Source organism: Lissotriton helveticus, chromosome 2_1, assembly GCF_964261635.1.
Source record: "Lissotriton helveticus chromosome 2_1, aLisHel1.1, whole genome shotgun sequence".
Lineage (NCBI taxonomy): Eukaryota > Metazoa > Chordata > Amphibia > Caudata > Salamandridae > Lissotriton > Lissotriton helveticus.
In genome coordinates, this window is record NC_136059.1 from 1,106,313,546 (window position 1) to 1,106,333,453 (window position 19,908).

Here is a 19,908-nt window from a genome sequence, read left to right on the forward strand (position 1 = left end):
GCTGTGGCGAGTCCCAGAACTTGCTAAGTAAGCAAAGGGGCTAGCGGAAGTAATGTTAATGGTGGGATGGCAAAAAATAAAATGGCTTAAAGATGTTAAACTTCTTCTTGGTAAGCTAGGTCTCAGCGAGGCTTGGGATAGCCGGTCCTCTCCTCCGAAAGCGACTATAAAGACCCTTTATTGGAAATGGGCCACCACTAGAATTAGCACTGACCCAACCCTTGGCAGGCTAACGGAAGAGTTCCTAAGACATAAGGATGTACCATCCCGGGAACTTTACCTAGATATTGTAGGGAAACCTTATGATAGGGCTCTATACTTTAGGTTCAGGGTAGGGGCTCTTCCAGTGCGCGCCTTAACTGCTCACTGGAAACCCCCGTCACAAACAATTCCTTTTTGCCCCTTCTGCCATACTAGCATAGAGACTGTATCACACATCCTGTTTGTTTGTTCGGCCTATGCATGCCCAAGGCAAACGTGGCTTAAACCTATATGTCGGGCAATGGGCACTAGGCATTCGAGTGAGGCACTCCGTATCATAACATCGGACACTCGGCCATTGTATGTCTGTGGTTTTTCGAAATTTTTATTGTGGACATGGTCCATTAGAGCTTAAAGGCTAGCATCAAATGTTTAATCAGTTTTTTAAATGAATGGTCAACTTTTAATTCCCAAACTTTTAATCTTGTTTAAAATTAAAAAAAATTAAAAATGTTTGGAACTAATGGTTTACCAAAATTTGTTCGTGTGTAAATGTTTTTATACTAATGTGATGCTTTTATGATATGACATATCGAAATAAAGCCTTTGAACTTGAACTTGAACTTGACAAATAAATCTGTACACTTGCAAATGAAGACAAAAGCCAAAACTTGTGCCTGAGTGTTCTGGATTTGGGAGTGATATTAGACTCCGGATTCGTCACACCCAAGGGACACCAGCCCTCACCAAAGAATCTTCATCCACCCAGGGTGTGGCAAGACCAGTAGTCGAGCACCAGCAGCCCGACTAGTGCAATATAGAGGACTTCGAGGGAGCCCAATCTCTGTTGTCAAAGTCACCCCACGACACCCGTTATCTGAGGAACCACCACCCAGACACCCCCGTCGACCACAACTTGAGCTTCCTTTTGAGTATCTTTGTCTGCATCCCTCAGCAGGAGGGCCACTCCATTGACTTCTATGGCAGTCATGCTGTAGAGTTTGAAACTTGCTCTAAATACACTTTAATGGCCAGGTAGCTGTCCTAAGAATCCCTACTAGCCCCCTAGACCTCATACCTGTTAGATTTGGTCACCCAACTCAGGCTGGAGTACATGCATTAACTTTTCCAAACTTTTGAAAAGTTTACAAAAGATTTGTTGACAAACGCTTGTTTGCAGTTGCATTTAAAAGTTAAAAAAGCTCATAAAATCCACTTCTCCAGGACATTAGGGAGGATATTAATGATCAAAGTCTCTAAAATTAATAAAAACACATGCCACATTTATAAATTGTTGTTGTGTCTTTGTATTGGTGTGTGATTTTGTTGTTTGGTGCTCTGACCATGTTAAGAGTGATGTAATATGTGAGGTCATAAGCAGTACATTGCGGAGGCATAAGTTACAGTTAGCTCAGGCAACTATAACTGATGAATTTCAATGGTTTGGTATGACTAAATCTGAGCCTAACTATAATGTCCCTGCAACATTTGTGTTTTTCCAGTGAAGCAACCCCTACATGCTGCCAACCCCAAGCTTTGCACAGCTTTTGGCTGTGTTGGGGGTTTTAATTTAATTCTTTAATTTTACGAAGTTTTATATAGTACAAACTTGACCCGAAGGCATCGGGTATCAGAGTGCTTTACATAGCAACAGTTGCCTTACATGAGGACACGTTCATTTTTGTTAGGTATGGGGAGATTAATTGATTTGCCCACAATCACAGGATGTTCAGCTTCATTGCTGAGACTCGAACCCGGTTCCCCATATTCAAGGTTGACCGCCCTAGCCGTTAGGGCAACTCCTCTCTCTTTGGCCACAGGACATGCAGCCAACCCTGCAGGCAGCAAATCTCAGGCTGCGCATGACTTTAGGCCTACATGGTGGGGGTTGCCCTCAGTACCTGACCTGTGGCCAGGCCATGCTGCCTACCCAATGCATGCAGCCAACATGTGGGCCCTCTCTCCGGGCACCCCATCCCCTGGGGACTGGTGCATTGTTCAGGGCCAGGGGGCATGGTGCTCCCCTCCCCTGGTCACTTTTTACCATGGGGACCCCATCCCCATGGACCCAGGCAACATATTTCAGGGTTAGAAGGCACACAGTCCCCTTCCCAAAGTGGTTTTGGCCTCAGGGACCTAAATCCCCATAGCCTGGCATCATATTTAATGACAAGGGGGTACAAGGCCCCCTCCACAGGCCAATTTTAGCCCCAGTGACCCCATCCCCTGGAGACTGGCACATTTTGGGAGGTGCCCATGCCCACCCTTCCTGGGCTTATTCTGGCCCCAATGACCACATCCCCCTGGGCTTGGCAAAGTACACAAGGGGGTGGGGGCACAAAGCCCTCTCTCTGGGCCATTTGTGGCCCCAGGAACCCCATTCCCCGAGTACCAGCACCTATTTAAATGAGGAGGAGAGCCCACAGCCCCCCTCCCCGGGAAGAAATTCGCCCCACAGATCCCAACCCCTGGCCAACAAAGAGTTGGTGCCCTGATGCCCACCCAGGGAGCCCAGCATAATATGGTTGAGGGCCATGCGGGGAGCCTGAAGGCCCCTATGGCTCCTGCTGCTCTATCCAGCATTCTACCTTCAGTGGGAGCTGGTTTTTCTCCTGCCTGCAGGAAGCAGCTAAAAATGGTGCTCACTGTGGGCAGGAGCAATTTGTTTATCTGTTTCCTGCCCACTTCAATGCGAGCAGGATGAAAAGTCCACTCCCAGAAGGAGGAAGCTCTTTTCATGCTCCCACCCACTGGGGGCGTCCTTATTGTGTGTTACTGAGGGTAGGAGTTTTAAAATTGTTACGCCAAGTGAGAGCAAACACAGGTTTCCCTGCCTGCTGCAGTCTGGGCAGGGAATCCGCTATGTCCCAGGGGTAGGCACCCCAAGACATAGTTAAAGAGCTGGCCCTTGGGGACGGGGTCCCCATGGCCATTAATGTGTGGACAAATATGTTTTGGGAAAAGGGCCTATACTAAAGCGCTTTATATCTCTCCCCAACATCTCTCCCTCACAGGTTCAAGAAAGACCACAGTCCAATTATGGCATGCCATTCAGAAACAGATGGAATGGGACAACAAAATAACAAAGTATACCCCAGTATGGGATACCGAAAGTCTGGACACCATGAGTATATTTCACAGTTTTCATAAATGGGACCTTATAGGCATATCCTGCGTAGGCGACCTATGGGTGGGGGGAGAGTGACACCGTTTGCAACACTTCAGCAAGAGTATGAGCTGTCAGACGTAGAGACATTCCGTTGACTTCAAATAAAACACATCCTACAAGCAGTAATCCCTAAGGGGACGGTACCCTCAGAGTCCTCCCCACTAGAGGACAGAAATCTGACAGACTACATGAACTGTAAGGCGGTATCCCTGACATACCAGAAGTTGGTGAATAACTCCCCTGACTCCCTCCTCACGCTCTGGGAACAGTGGCAAGTTGATGTAGGTGACCTGGATGATGAAGAGTGGCAGGAGGCCCTGGTGTCCCTGGGAGAAGTTGCATATCAAGTAAACTCAGATAACTACAACTGAAAATACTACACAGACTGTATTACTCCTGTCTCAGCTTAGCGAAAATGGGTAGGGAAGCTGGTCTCACATGCAGAAAGAGGTGTGGTCTAGAGGGAACGTATTATCATATACTATGGGACAGCCCTCTTATACAGCAGTATGGTCAGCCATAGTTCGCAGCCTGAGCAGGGTCACAGGAGCTGAGATGACCCTTGCTACAAAATGGTGCCTTCTCAATATATGGGCCAACGTGGACCTTCATGTCAAAGAGCAAATCTGGGTAATGTTGACACTAACAATCGTTAAGTACAATATAGAACAGAAATAGGGGATTCCTGATACACCGAGACTGTGAGATTGGATGGAGGACCTAAATTGGTGTATGGTAGCAGAAAAAACGTGTGATGGAAGCAGGGGTTGTCCAGGAAAATGGGAACAGGTCTGGGGCAAATAAAACATTTACTGTTGAGACTTGTGCGGGAACCCGAGGGGGGATTGCAGAGACGCACTGATCGAAGAGGTGGATCTCCAAGAGAGTATGATTAATATGTTGTAGAGCAAAACAAGAAAATGGTACTGTAGTGTTAGCAACTATGATAGTATATTATGTGTTTGATAAGAGGCAATGGAATTGTGTAAATTACATGGTACTCTGTCAAGTTCAATAAACAGATTCTTAAAAAAAATATAACTTGGCTTTAGACCTGGCCAAGGTCCTGAGACAGCCTTACTTTGTGCTATCGAGAAATGCATTGGTTTGTCAACAGTGGTCAGTCAGTGGTGCTTGTCCCCCATGGCATGTCAGCAGTCTAACCACCACACCTTACTCTCTAGGTTAACCTCAGTAGGTGTTGGCAATCTCGTGCCTAAAAGGCTAAAGTCTTACCTACAAGGTGGCTGCCAGGTCCTGGCTCTGCCCCTCTTCTGTTCTACTTTCAGAACTATTCAAAATTGAGTTCTACAGGGCTCTACACTCCCTTCCATTTTATTTAATGTCTACATTAAACCACTGAACTTGCTTATTAAAACCTATAAGACGATGGTTATTAATTATGCACCTGATTCTATCCCTTTACAATCAGTCTAATGTGATCAGGAATTTCAGACCTGCATAATGAACATTTTAAAATGGATGAGTGTAAATTCACTGAAACTGAATGGAGGTAAAACAGAGTTCCTTTGCTGTTCCTCTGGTAGAGGTGCTGGTACCCTTGCTTTCCAACTTTTGCCCACAGTCCGCAGACACTCCTCCTGATGCCTCTGTGAAGGTCCGGAATCTTGGAGTAACGCTGGACGAGCATCTTTCACTTGAAAAGAATGTTAATGGATTAGTTGGAGTATGCTTTTCTCTTCTTCTGAGCCTCAGAAAGCTCTTTCCAATGTCACCTGCCTAGGCCAAATCTTTAATTGCCAGGTGTTTAGAGCTCAGCAGGCTAGACTATTGCAAAGCCCTGCTCTTGGGAGCTCTCAATTACTTAATTAAGAAATTGGATAGAGTTCAGATTGCGACAGCCAAATTGACATTAAATAGATCACGGAGCTCCTCTGCTTCCAGTGCTTTAAGGGATCTTCACTGGTTCTCATTAAACAGAGGATCCTATCTAGGAGATGTGTGGCGCCACGGCCAGGGCGACTGACGCTGGAATCTGGGAAACACGGTTCGATTCCCAGTGCCGGTGGCAGATTAGCCCAGCACCATGTGACTCTGGGCAATAGCTTGCTTAATCTTTCTGATGGCCCCCAGCGCCGGGAGACCCTTACAGGTGATTGTTCGCCCTTTACAAATGTGGATTATTATTATTTATTAAATCACTTTGTATTGTTTTAAAAGCCCTTCACAATAAGGGTCCAAAACAGTTGCAGACCAAACTGAGGAAATACACTCCAGGAAGGCTGCTATGTTCAGCTACAACTAATCATGTTCAAGAACATAGATTCAGTTGGGTGCATCGAGGAGGGTGTGCTTTTTAAAGCCATGCAGACATGGAATAAGCTACCAGTTCAATTATGATCCCAGACTGATCTGTATACGTTTAGGAAAGCCCTCAAGGCCTGGCTTTTTCCTAAATATTACTGACCAGAACAACAGCTGCTCCTTCTGCATTGCTGCTCCTCTTTTTCTCCTTTATCTTTTGACAGGACTGTAGCATTATTCGCGCCAGGATACCAGTTTGGTCACAGTGTGCTTTATAAATATGCCATACAATACAATGCTGGGTCTGTCAGCTCACTGAATGGTGCCAGCGCACTCACCGCTGCATGCATGCTCATGTCATCACCCGCTGCAGCCCCCCGTGGGCCCTGACCCACCACTGACCTCTAGCCACTTGGGCATCATTCTCTATACGCTGATCTTGGCCCCGGAGGTTAACTCAGCAGGCAGTAAGTTGCTGGGCAAGCTGCCACTTGACTGTGCCTGGGGACCCCGGTGATTGGACTCTTTTCAGTGTTCAGTCAGGATAAGAGACAGAAACAGACCCCACTTGGTCGTACAGCTTACCTGCAATGCATCCAGCTTCTTCCTTTATTATAATGTATTATCTCTTGGGTTGTACTTTATCCCTCTTCTTTTTTTCTCTCTGTTATTGCCCATATGTCCACCCCTGGAGCTGGGTTCCTTCAGTCGGGCTGGTTACCCCACAGCCCCCTGTTCGGGTCCTGCTTACCTTTTTTCAGGCCTCCTAGGCAGCATCAGTGCCCTTGTGCCACCACGCACTGCACTGCACCGATCACTGCAGCCCACAGATTCTCTCACCAGGTGAATTTCCCGCCATGTTTGCCACCTCAGCCTAGGTGCACAGAAACTCCTTAGAAGTGTGGAGTCTCAGTCGCTTGTTGACTGCCGCTCTGATTCAATGCAGACTCTTTTTTTTGTAAAACATTTTTATTGGCATTTTTCCTTTATAACATACAGCATATCTTTCATGGTTGATGATTTCGACAAACAAATTGATCCCGCATGGGGACCGTTTACCACAACCCCCCAGCATAGGGGTTGAAGATGATTATGCCAGTATTGTTCAGTACAGTAAGTGACAATGTCCCTCACGAGTCTATGTCCGTTTGCAGGGTACCCGCCCAGATGTTGCTTTCCAGGCCACGTTAGGGGCGTGTGATGTAGTGTCTCCCCATATGCGAGCTCGTGGGGGATTCGGAACTTCTGCCTTATATAAACTGTAAATAAACTTGGGGTAATAAAACACATAAACTGGGATGCACTGTGTCATATGCTGGGATTACACATGTGAGAACGCGTGAGAGCTGCACTATTGTGGGATATCTTGATAGACTTGCGCCGAGTCTGGCTGGGAGAGGGGGAGGGGGGCAGCACTAGAAGCCATCTACGCGGGGATGTGGCAGTGAGTCAATGACTTCTATTTGGACAGGCCCGTCAGGTGTTTGAGCCCGTTGCGCTCACCCCCGAGCACCCCCCGGGGCTGAAGAGGGCCTGGGGAAATCACCTCCCACCGTGTCCGCTGCTGCATCCATTTCATGCCTAAAGGAGTAAAGTAGCATGGCCCAGGACATGGAAATTGGATGTTTGCGAATTCCTCTGGCTTCCTCCTTGCGCAGGATGCCTTCCTCCGCTGCACCCCATTTCTTGACTGCACCCACCCACGCCACCAGGGGTGGACTGGCAGGTGCCTTCCAGTGCATTGTTATACATCGCTTGGCCAGAAGGAGTTCAATGCAGACTCTTGACCACCATCGTCACTAATGTGCTCAGGCCGACTACTGGCAATAGGGCCTGACCCCAAAAGACATACAACAGCCCCTAAGTGTATCTACTTTGGGACTGACCTTCAGCAGGCAGATCGCCCTTTATTGGCTTAGCCGCACATGGCCGAACCAGTGCGTGCTGATTTACTCGAGCTATAGAGTCCCTGTGGCTCAGCACATCAAGCAATGAAACGCTATTAAGTAAATACTGCCAGCTTTAACAGCAAGGCTGGACTAGCCCTACCTGGCAATAGGTGTTTCCTCAGGAGGCCAGAGGGTTGGAAGGCTGGTTTTGTTATTTGGGGCCGGTTTTGCAGCAGTGCTGCAATATCGATCCCCAGTAATAAAATAAGAAGGACTGTCCAGCATAATGACTCACTTCTCACTCTCAAAGCAGAGTTCATTGCATAGCCAGCAGTTCTCAGGCAACAATAAAAGTATTGTGATTGATATCTCTGGTGGTTTATCATCCTGCTGGTGAGAGATCAGAGTTTTGTCTATTGGTATTTTTGACTCATCTATGTAGAGCAGAGGTGTATTGAATGTATATAGCCCAGTGGGTTACTGCTTTTGTCACAGAAATCCTTTAGTTACTTGCAAGTCTTAACTTACAATCGTAATAAATATAGAAAAGTGGGCTATGAACTAATATTAAAGAGCTGCATACACACTGCATGGTACAGGTTCGAAAGTTATGTTTTTTTCCCTAGTATTTCATTATCCTAATGTTTCTAAAAATGGATTTGTTCGGGTGGAAATACATTATTATTATTAAATCCAACTACTGTGAGATTAATTGAACAGTGGCGCAGCTGAGGTAGGCGGCGAGCGCAACGTAAGTGTGGTATCTCCCTCTTTGCCCCCCGGCAGCTCCGCGTGTAATGGTGCTGCTCGCGGTGACATCACTTAGAATGTCACCGCGACCAGCGTTCCAGGGCGAGCGCCGGGGACACTGAGGCGAGGACAGCGTTACCAAGAGGCTGTGGCTGAGGTCGCAGTTGTTTGATGTTTAAATAATAAATCTTCCTGTTTACCTACACTGACGACCCCGCTTGTCATTTACGGCCGTCACTACACTGGCGACGAGGGTGACTTCTGCGACCTCAACACGCCGGATGGAAGATAAACGGAACAGCTGACTCGAGTTAACCTGCCGAGGAACTGGAGAGTGTATCAGGTTACCAGGCGGTGGACGGGAAGGCTGAGCCAGCGTCGATTGTGATTGTCCTGAACACGAAAGGGTGTGAAGTATCTGAGAAGACATCAAAAGGTTGGTGTGTAGCCCCTAGACGTGGAGTACGCCTGTGTGCCAGCCCTGCGCGCTACCTTAGACCTTGACGAGCTACGCGTTGACAGCTGCCAAAGGGGAGAGACGCCCGGTGTATGACAGAAATTGACGAATTTGTTTCAGCGCGCAATCTAACGGAGGAGCGCTGTGTTGCTGGCAGATGAGAGGAATATCGGAACTAGCGCAGCTTAGATGGCTCTGTGAGTGGTCGGACAGGGCGATGAAAGGAATAAGAAAGTGAAGCTAGAGGCGCACACACGGCATCCTGCGTGTGAAGGCTGTGTGCACCAACTTGAAGAGACTCGAACTGTACTGCATGTTAAGAGTCCGAGCATACCACGACTGCGTGGGTTAGGAGGCTGCCTTGCATGCAGCTGTCGAGGTTTATCTGCCTTGTGACCCGTTTGGTGTGGAGCTCTTCATACAGTGACCCTGCTGTTTTGAGGAAGTTTCGCCGCTAGTGCTAGGGTCTGGAACCTTCCTCTCACTCCACGGTGTACAGTCGCCACAGGGAACGACAGGGGAGCTGTGGTTGTTAAAGTAGGCGCGCCGCATGTGGTTCGATGGAGGGTTTTCCTGCGCATGAAGAGAACTGCTGGCGAGTTTAATCCCATCGAGCAAACGCACATAGAAGTGGATTTACAACTTAAAGGGCTCTTCAAATACTGTCCCGACCGATGTCAATGAAAAGGAGTACTGCACCTTAGCGGAACATTGACTGTTCTTGGAGCAAGTTCAGCACGGAGCACATTCTGCCCCTGAGTGAATGTCTGTACAAATAAGGGGAGTGTGTTCATGTTGTAATTGTCTTTCACCTCCCCACTGCTGACCTATTCACATGTCAAAAGACCTTTGAAGCTCAAGTTTGTAAGGGGCCTCTAGCAGCATCTCCAGGCATACCTTGTTAGTACATGCTGGTAGCATCCACTCCTTCAAGTCTCACAAGGGGGTTGGTGCAGGCTTACAGGTTCCTAGCTCATACATAGACTGTTGTGGATTGGAACATGCAAAGTGTAACCCCTCCACCCTTTTTCCTGACAAACCCAGGTGACCCCACCATCTTATGGAAGAAATGGAAAAAAGTTTTTTTAAATTACGCTACTGTGTGTGGGCCTAACTTAGGGTTAGAAAGAAAAGTTGCTTTGTTAGCTTATTACCTGGGCGCAGAAGGGGAGGAAGTTCTTGACCATCTCCCAGATTTAGGGGCACAGGAGGCAAGAGGGCTGAATGAGTTTGAAATTAGCCTAAAGAAGCTAGATCTGCACTATCTCCCTAAGACGAGCACAATCATGGAGAGGTACCATTTTGGGAAAAGGGCGCAGAAGGAAGGAGAGTCCATAGAAGATTTTGTGTCGGAATTGAGGAAATTGGCCGCTACGTGCAAGTTTGGGGGAGCGAGTGAGGAGAGAATTAGGGACCAGTTTGTTTTGACCTGCAGGATGGAACGAGTGCGTGAAGAGCTATGGCTTAAAGATGACCCCCCGTTGAGAGAAGTTCTCATCATAGCCAAGCAGGTAGAGCACATGTTGCAGTGCGTCAAAGAGATTAAGCAAGATGCAGGGGAGAAGAAGGTCGATGACAAGGTCAATGTCAGTGAGGTGGTGTCCGAATGCGAGACTGTGTCTGTTGTTAAAGGTCAGAAGGCTGTGGGCAAGGAGCAGAAGGAAAGCAGACCGGGAGGGTCATACAAAGGTACCTGCTACAGGTGTGGGAAACAAGGGCACCTGGCCAACGACAAGGAGTGTCCCGCCCTCAGGTTCACATGTAACAAGTGTGGTAAGAAGGGCCATTTCAAGCAGTTTTGCAAGAGTGGGCAGGGGGCCAGTAGACAGAATAGAGACAGAACGAATGTGGTAAGCGACGAGTTTGTTGTGCAGGTGCAAGAGTTGAAGGCGCCAGGTCCCAGAAACCCTTTGGGTAAAGAAGTTACAGCGCAGGTTGAAGAGGAACAAGTTGATAGTCCTAAAGACACCATAAAAGTTGGGAATGTTGACCTAGATGCATTGTTTGACTCTTGTTCTCGAATAACTATCATAAATGCCAAGGAGTTCTCACGTGTGTCCAAAGGCAAGATAATCTTGAGGAGATTAGACCTTAGACCAGGGGGGTATGCGGGGCGCCCCATCTCCATGAAAGGGTACTTCCTGAGTAAAATTGAGTACAGAAACAGGTCCACTGTCTCCAAAGTATATGTGTCCACTGTAGGGGACAACATCTTGGGGTGGCGTGCTCAAAAGGGGTTAGGGGTGTACCTCAATCCCAACAGCAATCCCCAGATTTTGATACAGGAGATACAGGAAGGGGAGGCTGACATCACAAGAGAATTTGAAGAGGTGTTTAGGGAAGGGCTTGGGTGTTTGAAGAACTACTGCCACAAAATCAAATTGAAGAAGGATGCCAAGCCCGTTGTGGCAAAAGTCAGAAGACTCCCCATAGCCATTCAGGAGGAGGTCAGAACTGAATTGGAGAAACTGTGCAAGGCTGGAGTTATCGAACCTGTGGAGGCGACCGAATGGTTGGCGCCCATCGTGGCAGCGAAGAAAAAGGATGGGTCAGTCCGGCTCTGCATTGATTTGAGGGCACTCAACAAAGAGGTCGTCGTTGACCGATACCCCTTGCCGAACATCACCCAGATGATGAGCATGCTAGAGGGTGCCAAGGTATTCTCCACCCTCGACCTCACCTCGGCCTATTTCCAGATAAAACTTCACGAGGAGTCTCAAGAACTCACTGCTTTTGTGACACCCATGGGTGCATACAAGTTCAAAAGGATGCCTTTCGGCCTAGTATCGGCGGCTGCCGTCTTCCAAAGAATCATGGGCAACATCCTGAAAGGCATCCCTGGCGTCATGTGTTACCAGGATGACGTGTTGGTGTTTGCTAAGAACCAAGTTGAGCATGATCAGAGACTGAGATGTGTACTGAGGAGATTTTTGTCCCAGGGTCTTACCGTGAAGAAGAACAAATGTGTTTTAGCTGTGCCGAGTTGGATTTCCTGGGTCACAAGATCACAGCAGAAGGCATACGTCCCAAGGTCGAACTCCAGGACACCATTGTGAATCTGTCACCCCCCAAGAACAAAGACGAGATCAAATCATTCATGGGGATGTTGGAGTTTTATGGGAAGTTCATCAGAAACTTAGCAGGCAGGACTTACGCCATCAGGCTGTTGCTGAAGAAAGAAAGCGAGTTCAAATGGAGCCAAGAATGCAAGAGCGAGTTCGAGGATGTAAAGAGAGCTCTTGCGGGAGCCCCTAGTCTGAAGTCTTACATGCCCGGCCGGGCAACGATCCTTACCACTGATGCTAGTGCAAAAGGGTTGGGAGCGGTTCTTACCCAGAAAGGTGTGGAAGGAGAAGAAACTGTGGCCTTTGCCTCAAGGTCACTCCAAAAATCTGAAAACAACTACTCAGTCATTGAAAAGGAGGCATTGGCGGTATCCTGGGCAGTAGGCAAATTCAGAGACTTCCTGTGGGGTACGCAGTTCACCCTCCGAACCGACCACAAACTGCTGGTAGAAGTGTTCAGCAAGAAGGGTTTGGATGCCATCTCCAGTAGGATAAGGCGTTGGGTGGTCAGTCTCCAGGAGTACACATTCAATGTCGAGCATGTCCCAGGAACACAAAACCTTGCAGCTGACTGCCTGTCCAGGCTTGTCAGTGATGTAGAAGCATGTGAAATGCGAGACAATACCGATGAAGATGAAGAAGGATACATGGTTGAAAATGTCTGCACCATCCAGAAGGCGTTGGGTGAAGAGACGTGGAGAAAGGCACAAGAAGAGGACAAGACCATGGAAGAAGTTTGCAGGAGAGTGAGAGATGGATGGAAGCACGGGGACAAACGTGATGAAGACCTGCGGCCTTTCCAGGCTGTTAAGGACGAGTTGACCATTGTTGACGGATGCCTGTTCAGGGGAACAAGACTCGTACCGCCAGCTACTGTGAGAGACAACCTGGTCGAGCTAGCTCACGAAGGGCACTTGGGTATCACCAAAACCAAGCAAAGGCTCAGGGAGAGTTACTGGTGGCCGAACATGGACTTGGCAACCGAAAGGAGAATCAGGGAATGCATCCCGTGCTGCAATAGTGACAAGGTTCTGAAGCAGCAGACTCCACCCATGGTATGTAGGCCGCCCCTGTCAGGACCTTGGGACGAGTTGGCGCTGGACATCGTGGGCCCAATGACGGGGGAGCTGCGGACACCTTACATGCTGGTGCTCATGGACCTGTATTCTCGGTGGCCGGAGATAAAACTCGTCAGTGAAGTCACAACGAAGACTGTCATCGGATTCTTACAGGAGGTATTTATCCGAGAGGGGCTCCCCAGCAACATCCTCACTGACAACGGAGTGCAACTGTGCTCAAAAGAGATGGAAGACTTCCTGGAAGAAAGAGGCATCAAACACAAGCGATGCGCATTATACCACCCAGAAACCAATGGCATGGTCGAACGCTTCAACAAAACCATCAAAGAGAGCATCCAACTGGCCAAAGCCAGTGGTATAAGTTGGAAAGAAGAAGTGTGGAGGCGTCTGGAAGCATACAGGTTCACCCCGCATCAGACGACGGGCGTCACCCCGTTCGAATTGCTCCGCGCGAGGACACCCAACACCAAGCTCACTCCGGGGTGGATGGAATGGCAAAAGGGGTGGTCGGACCGAACCAAAGAAATGGATAGCCGGAGGAAACATGAACAAGCCATGAAGGTGAGGAAGGAAGGTTACGACCAACGCAGGGCCACACAGGAAGTTAAGTTCAGAGTTGGTGACAATATCAAGATCAAAGCTCCCACCGGGAAGGCTAACTGGTCAGAGTTCAGCAGTCCCACGAAAATCACTAAACTCTTCAAGAATGCAGTCAAAACCCAAGAAGGGAAAATATGGAACCTAGGGAGAGTCGTAAAATACCACCCTCCTGTAGAGGTCCCAGGAGGTGTAAAGGGGGGGGAGAGTGGTCCCAGGAGGGATAGCGGTTTCACTGTCAGGAGATCGTCAGGTGTTTCTCATCCGGGCCACAGGCCCAGCAGGAGAGTGACCAGGCCTCCCAGGCGTTTTGATCAATATGTAATGATGTGACTATTGCCATTCTACCCAATGTATGGTCTTAACCCAGTTCTGGTCTCTGCACTGTGTTCTATCTAATGTTTTCTAATTCCGCAGGGAAGGGGGATGTGTGGTATCTCCCTCTTTGCCCCCCGGCGGCTCCGCGTGTAATGGTGCTGCTCGCGGTGACATCACTTAGAATGTCACCGCGACCAGCGTTCCAGGGCGAGCGCCGGGGACACTGAGGCGAGGACAGCGTTACCAAGAGGCTGTGGCTGAGGTCGCAGTTGTTTGATGTTTAAATAATAAATCTTCCTGTTTACCTACACTGACGACCCCGCTTGTCATTTACGGCCGTCACTACAGTAAGTTTTCTCTCCCTCGTCATCCTCTATCACCTCCACTTGTCATCGTCTGTCAACACCCCCACCCGCACTTATCCCCACCAGAAATGCCTGGGCAGGAAACTCTGGGATTGCCCTGGGGAGCAAAAGCACTAGCTACGCCACTGGTTTTGGATCCTGAGTTTGTGCTTCTTCAGAGCAAGCACTCATAGAAAATACCTACCAGTGTGGATGACATGTAAATCCTACACCTTATATTCCTTGTTGTCTTATGTAACATTTTCTAAACACTGATTTACACATGTATGATTCACTGTCTCTGTATGTGTGCGTGATGTAAAGTGCTCTGAATACCTACAATGATAGGAGAGACGCTATAAAACAAATGAAATACATGTGAGAAGGACTATGGAGGGATGAGGAGCACTGCTGCAGGGTGATAGTAAGGGAATCATTGAAGGGCCCAACAAGATTGTCATATCTTGGTGCACTGTAAGGCCATCAGTTACTGTGTTCTAAAAGGTAATACAATTCGATTATTAATAGAAATGTGTTGCAATTTTCTTAGGGAGAGAACCCCGCCCCCTAGTCATCTTTGTAGTGGTCGGTGGTCAGGCTCTCTTGCTGTACTCGCTATGTATCGTATGGGGCTGGTCTGACACAAATTTGTCAAGGCTGCTTTTGGTTCCCATTCCGGCCCTGTTTAACAGCATTACATTGCCCACGATGAAAAAAAAAATGTGTATTTAGTAGGTTAACGTCCAAGGCTGTGATAAAATATGAAATACTTGGGGAAAGAGAAAGCTGGAAACCAACATTGTGAACAACGGAGGTGTGCCCGCTCCCCTCTCCATTCCTACCAAGATCAATGAGAGAAACAGAAGTTGCACCATCCAAAAAGAAAGCTAAATTCAATTCATCATTTTTTTGCAATAATGCAAACCTTCTTTTAGGGAAATACACCCACCCCCATTTTACTTGATTAACGCGTACTTCAGTTTAATGTGTCAAGATAACAATCTGAATGCTACTTTTGATGCCAAATATGAACACGTCCCTGAAACTGCTCTATAAACTGCCTCACATCTTCTCAGTGACTACCCAGCAGCCTTGATAATTGATTTAAATACAATAAAGAAATATGTGAAGTTTTCTAATGAGTTCCCTGAACATGCAGGCCAGTTTTATTATTTTAATTTAATTTGTTTCGTGAGTGGCACCCCTAAGGATATTACCTTGGATTCAATTCAAAAGTCTCGGAAAGGCATAGGCATCCCCTCCAAGCCCGCAAGTCCAATGAGGGCAACAGTAACCATTTCCTCTCTTTCACCCCCTCCTGCACAATGCTGTTACTGGTGGTGGGCATGAATGGAAGAGAACAAAGGACAGGTGGAAAATGGCCAATCACTGCATGGCTTCAAAATTGAGCCACACAGTGATTGGCTACGCCCTGTCAGCCTCCCACACCCTTGCTGCTTCTTCTCTGCAGGAACTAAAGCCGCCTACTCCTATCTCCTCCTTCTACTCCTGAGCCAATCCAGACGCTGCTCCCTTGCTGCTTATGTAAACAGCAAAACAGCAGCGCCTAGATTGACTTTGGCAGACAAACCAATGTTAAGCAGGTAGGGAGAGGCCTCAAGTGTGAATATCAGGCTGGTACGAAAAATGCACCTTTCCAACCTGACATGTGCACTTCAATTCAAGCGTCTGCTTCCTTGCTGAGCCTGAAGTTCATTCAGCCCCACCCAAGCTGTCACAGAATGGCATCAGTGGTTGAGCACAGAAGTTGCGGCGCGGCCAGGAAAAAAAGCATTCATTATACGGTTAACATGGGTTCCAGCCCAGATACAGGGGATCAACACTTTAACGCCCTATTAGAGAAGCCACCCCAGAATTTCACCTAATGCAGGTGATGGAGAAAGGAGAAGGATTCGCACGTAAAGCGACTTGCTTGTATTCATGAAACTCAAATAACATATAACGTATTAAACAACATGTTTTGTGTATTAATAGTTGTACCACACAACATTTATAGCATCTAGGGGAAGCTTGCATATGTGTTTTACTAATCTTAATTCGCTTGCACTAAACATGGCCACTGCTACGTGGGATTTTCTACAGCGCATGCGTCTGTCATACTCACGTGACATGAGGTATTCTCTGCTTTCGAGGGAAACTTTCGCTTTTGCACACTATGGCTGCTCTATGTTCTCACATGCAAGAAGCTTGCATTGCTGCGTTTGCTACGCCGTTCGTTCTGCTTAATCTTAACGCAGTAGTTAAATATAAAGTAATGGGAATAGAGAAGAGATAAGTGGTATACAGTACATTCATTTAATCTGTGTTCTAAAACTGTTTCTTTTCCATTTTTCATGTGTCGCAATCTTTGGGCCTGGGAGGTGCTATTACTCCATCTTGGAAAACACACCGCGCATGTCAAAGTTTTCAAGAAAACTCAAGCCGTGACATTGAACCATTGCCAGCTACTGTCTTACCAGATGATGCTCATGGGAGCATGAACTTTCAACCCACAAGAAGAAGCTGATTGTACCAGCAATAAATACATTGTTTGATATTGTTACATTCACTGCCGGGTGGAATAAAACATATGTGAGAAAATTAAAGTGAATGGGCGGGAGCATTATTAGAATATTCAAAAGAAAAGTTTCAATTCAGTATGGTGTGATGACCTCTCCTCATTCCTTGTCCAATCAAAATTGGGGATCCATACACTTGCAACATTAGGGGGTGGTACACTGACCTGAAAAATAGTATAAGTAGAGTAGGCTTAGCTAGTTAATTTGTCCAACTTGTCCAAATAGCTGACCTGTCACTGATCCAACGCACTCAATAGGTGATCGAGAGCAGAGGTGCTGCGAAGCACTCTGTCAGAAGACTCGCTGACCCAATCAGGAGTCTTTGGGAGCTGAGGTGCTGGCGAAGCACTTTGTCAGTGAATTCGATAACCCAATCGGGGTTCTGGCTGTTAGCTGCAGAGAGGGAGTAGCGCAGGCGTTGCAACTGAACTGCGGGTGCTGGTCTTAACCTTTGGTGGTCCTGTCCTGATCCAAATTTGTTTTTTCTGTCCTGATTCTGATCTGCACCTGCTGGCCTACTGGCAACTGCAACTTTTGGGGTTTTCTGTCCTTAAACTGACTCTTGGCCAGGGTTGGTCTTCACACCATTCTAGGTAAATATAAATTCGTGTGGGTTTGCCATTGTGTTTGTTTTCCCTCTTTACCCTTCCTACCGCTAAAGCATTGATTACATATGTGCCCTTTTTCTTACCCTCCTTATTTGTTGAATGCACAAAATCCCTTTGATCGCATCTGATGTTCCTTTTTCTTATCCTCCCTTTTATTGAAGTTTGAAACAGTTTAATTGCATAGCAGGTTCCTTCTCTTTACCCTCCCTATATTGCTAAATGTTCAGAAATTGCTTAATATATATCTTGCATAGTTATACTTTGATTCTGATCTTTATAAATGAAAGTCTATTAGTGATTAATTTCTGGATCATGACCATTTAAGAAACTTAGATAAAGAGTTTAAAACTTCCTGAGTCTGTGGTTATTATATGAGTGCAAATGTTATAATTTACCTATTATGTTAACACCCTTGATCCCTTAGGACTTCAGGTACCGGTGACATGGATTTGTAAGTCAAGGTATAGAAAATTCAAAGTCCTAAATGTATTAAATACACTGATAGTAGAGCGAAGGTTACCGGCTTAATTTGTGATTAGGTTTTTTTCTATTTATGGGCCCAAATGAGTATTTCTTGGTAAAAAAGACTAGTCGGTGACCTGCGCGCTCTATCACAGGGTATCGAGCAAAGTTGCTGCACCGCATTGCATTTGAGGAAGACTACAAAAATGTATCATATCCCCTAAGTTATGATGTATTTCTGTTGTCTCATAGCACGGAAGCACTGCGTGCTGCCTAGCACCAATACAATGAGAGGTAAAATGGGCAACCCAAAACTACCCTTGAGGGCTTGGGCAAAATGAAATGGTAGGGTAAGTGTGCCTGCAAGGGATTTATTTAAAGATTTTACCAGATTGTTTTGAAATTTCAAGGCCAGACAAATGATTACCTTGCTGGTTAATTTCTTTCAGCAGCTAATTCTACTACTCGATTGCTTCATTTGGTGAAACAAAATCACATTTGAGAACAGTATATATCATACAGACTATGAATCATATGAACAAAATGTGTGCAAAAAACTAGAACAGAAGCCGTTGTGTATAGAAAAATATTCACTTTTAATCTTTACATTAGGGTACTTAAAAATACAGACAATGTAACAAGAGGGACACATTATAAAATTCAGAGCCTTTACTGTAACAATTGTCAACACTTTTCTTCCTGAAGCAATCGAGCAGTAGAATTAGCTGCTGAAAGAAAGTAACTAGCAAGGTAATCATTTGTCTGGCCTTGAAATTTCTAAATAATCTGGTAAAATCTTTAAATAAATCCCTTGAAGGCACACTTACCCTGCCATAGACCAATGTAAGCACCCTTGCACCGTGGTGCAAAGGTGTCTACATGACTGGCAGGCCTCCACAAAAACTATACTTTGAGGCATATTTCTCTTTCTATGTGTGCTGCAAAGTAAAGAGGAGCAATAAAGATATTTCTCCCCGTCGTGACGCTTCAGTGAGGCATAGCTTTTTGACGCATTACTAGATATACAAGCTTTAATAAATCTGGGAATGCATCAAAATCTAAGGGTGGATGCATGGAAACGCCCATGCTCCACTCATGAAATGCATTCCCATCTCAAAGTAACGCAAGGCGGCACCACATGCTTTGCATTACTTTGCTTTTACTAAACCAAGCAATGTGGCTTTGTGTGGCTAAGTAAATGGCAAAACATGATTTTGCATCAGGGCTGCACCCCAAAAGGGACACAACCCCGATGCAAAATCACAGTAAATCAGCCCCTAAGTATTGCTCCAGAAACTGAATTTAACTTTGCGCTGACTTTATTTGCTAGAGTGTAGAGTATCTTTCTGATGATGTCACTGAGCTAGACCTATCACTATGGAGAATTCATCAAATGCAACATGTCCTGGTGATGACATCATCGTGTGTAAAGCATTGTCTTAACTGGAGAGAAATATTTGGAAAGACCACGCAGCCAATATAAAATGTATTTTCTTGTCCTTACCTCTATCAGTAGTTCGTTTTTTTGGTAACATAGCTGTACCCATGCATTTTCGCTCCGAAAAAGTAAAGCAACTGCCGTTTTGTTCTCTTCGAATTTTAAAAAGGCTGCAGCTGCCACTGCATCAACTGAAATAAAATATGCAGTAATTTGCAAACTTTGCATAATGACAAATGCATGTGATTTTACCTAACATAATTATAAGAATCAAAAATGCATGTTATGCTGGCGTACCCGATTCATTTTCAGACCCTAATTTAATTATGCTCTATATTACTAAGGTGACTGATATTTTTTAAATACTTGTAGCTACAAAAAGCAGAGAGCACGTTAGCACTGACGTTAATACCATTCTCATAACAATGCTGCGATATCAGAGAAAGACTATTAAAATATATCTGTGTTTTCTGCAAGTACATTGCCAACCACGTTGCTGTTTTTCACAAACACGCTCACTCCTCTCGTAGGCGTTTGAATTGATCCAGTACTAGTAATTGCACAACTACTAATATTAGAGGGATCAGTAATTTTGAGCAGTGGACTGGCCATGCATTTCAGTTTGTCTCTACTAAATGGGATTAACATTTACCACAGAAATTGGTGTTTCAGTTTCCCCGCACAGAT

General features: G+C 46.3%; 1 protein-coding gene across 2 annotated transcripts in view; it reads right to left on the reverse strand.

The window, feature by feature from the left end:
• LOC144819610 (uncharacterized) overlaps positions 1 to 19,908 on the reverse strand; it is a 1,262,544-nt gene that overhangs the window by 96,002 nt on the left and 1,146,634 nt on the right. For both annotated transcript variants that reach the window (XM_078677431.1, XM_078677432.1), the window contains one exon: positions 19,288 to 19,412. In XM_078677431.1, coding sequence (XP_078533557.1) covers positions 19,288 to 19,412 — 125 coding nt within the window. The remainder of the gene's footprint in view (positions 1 to 19,287; positions 19,413 to 19,908) is intronic.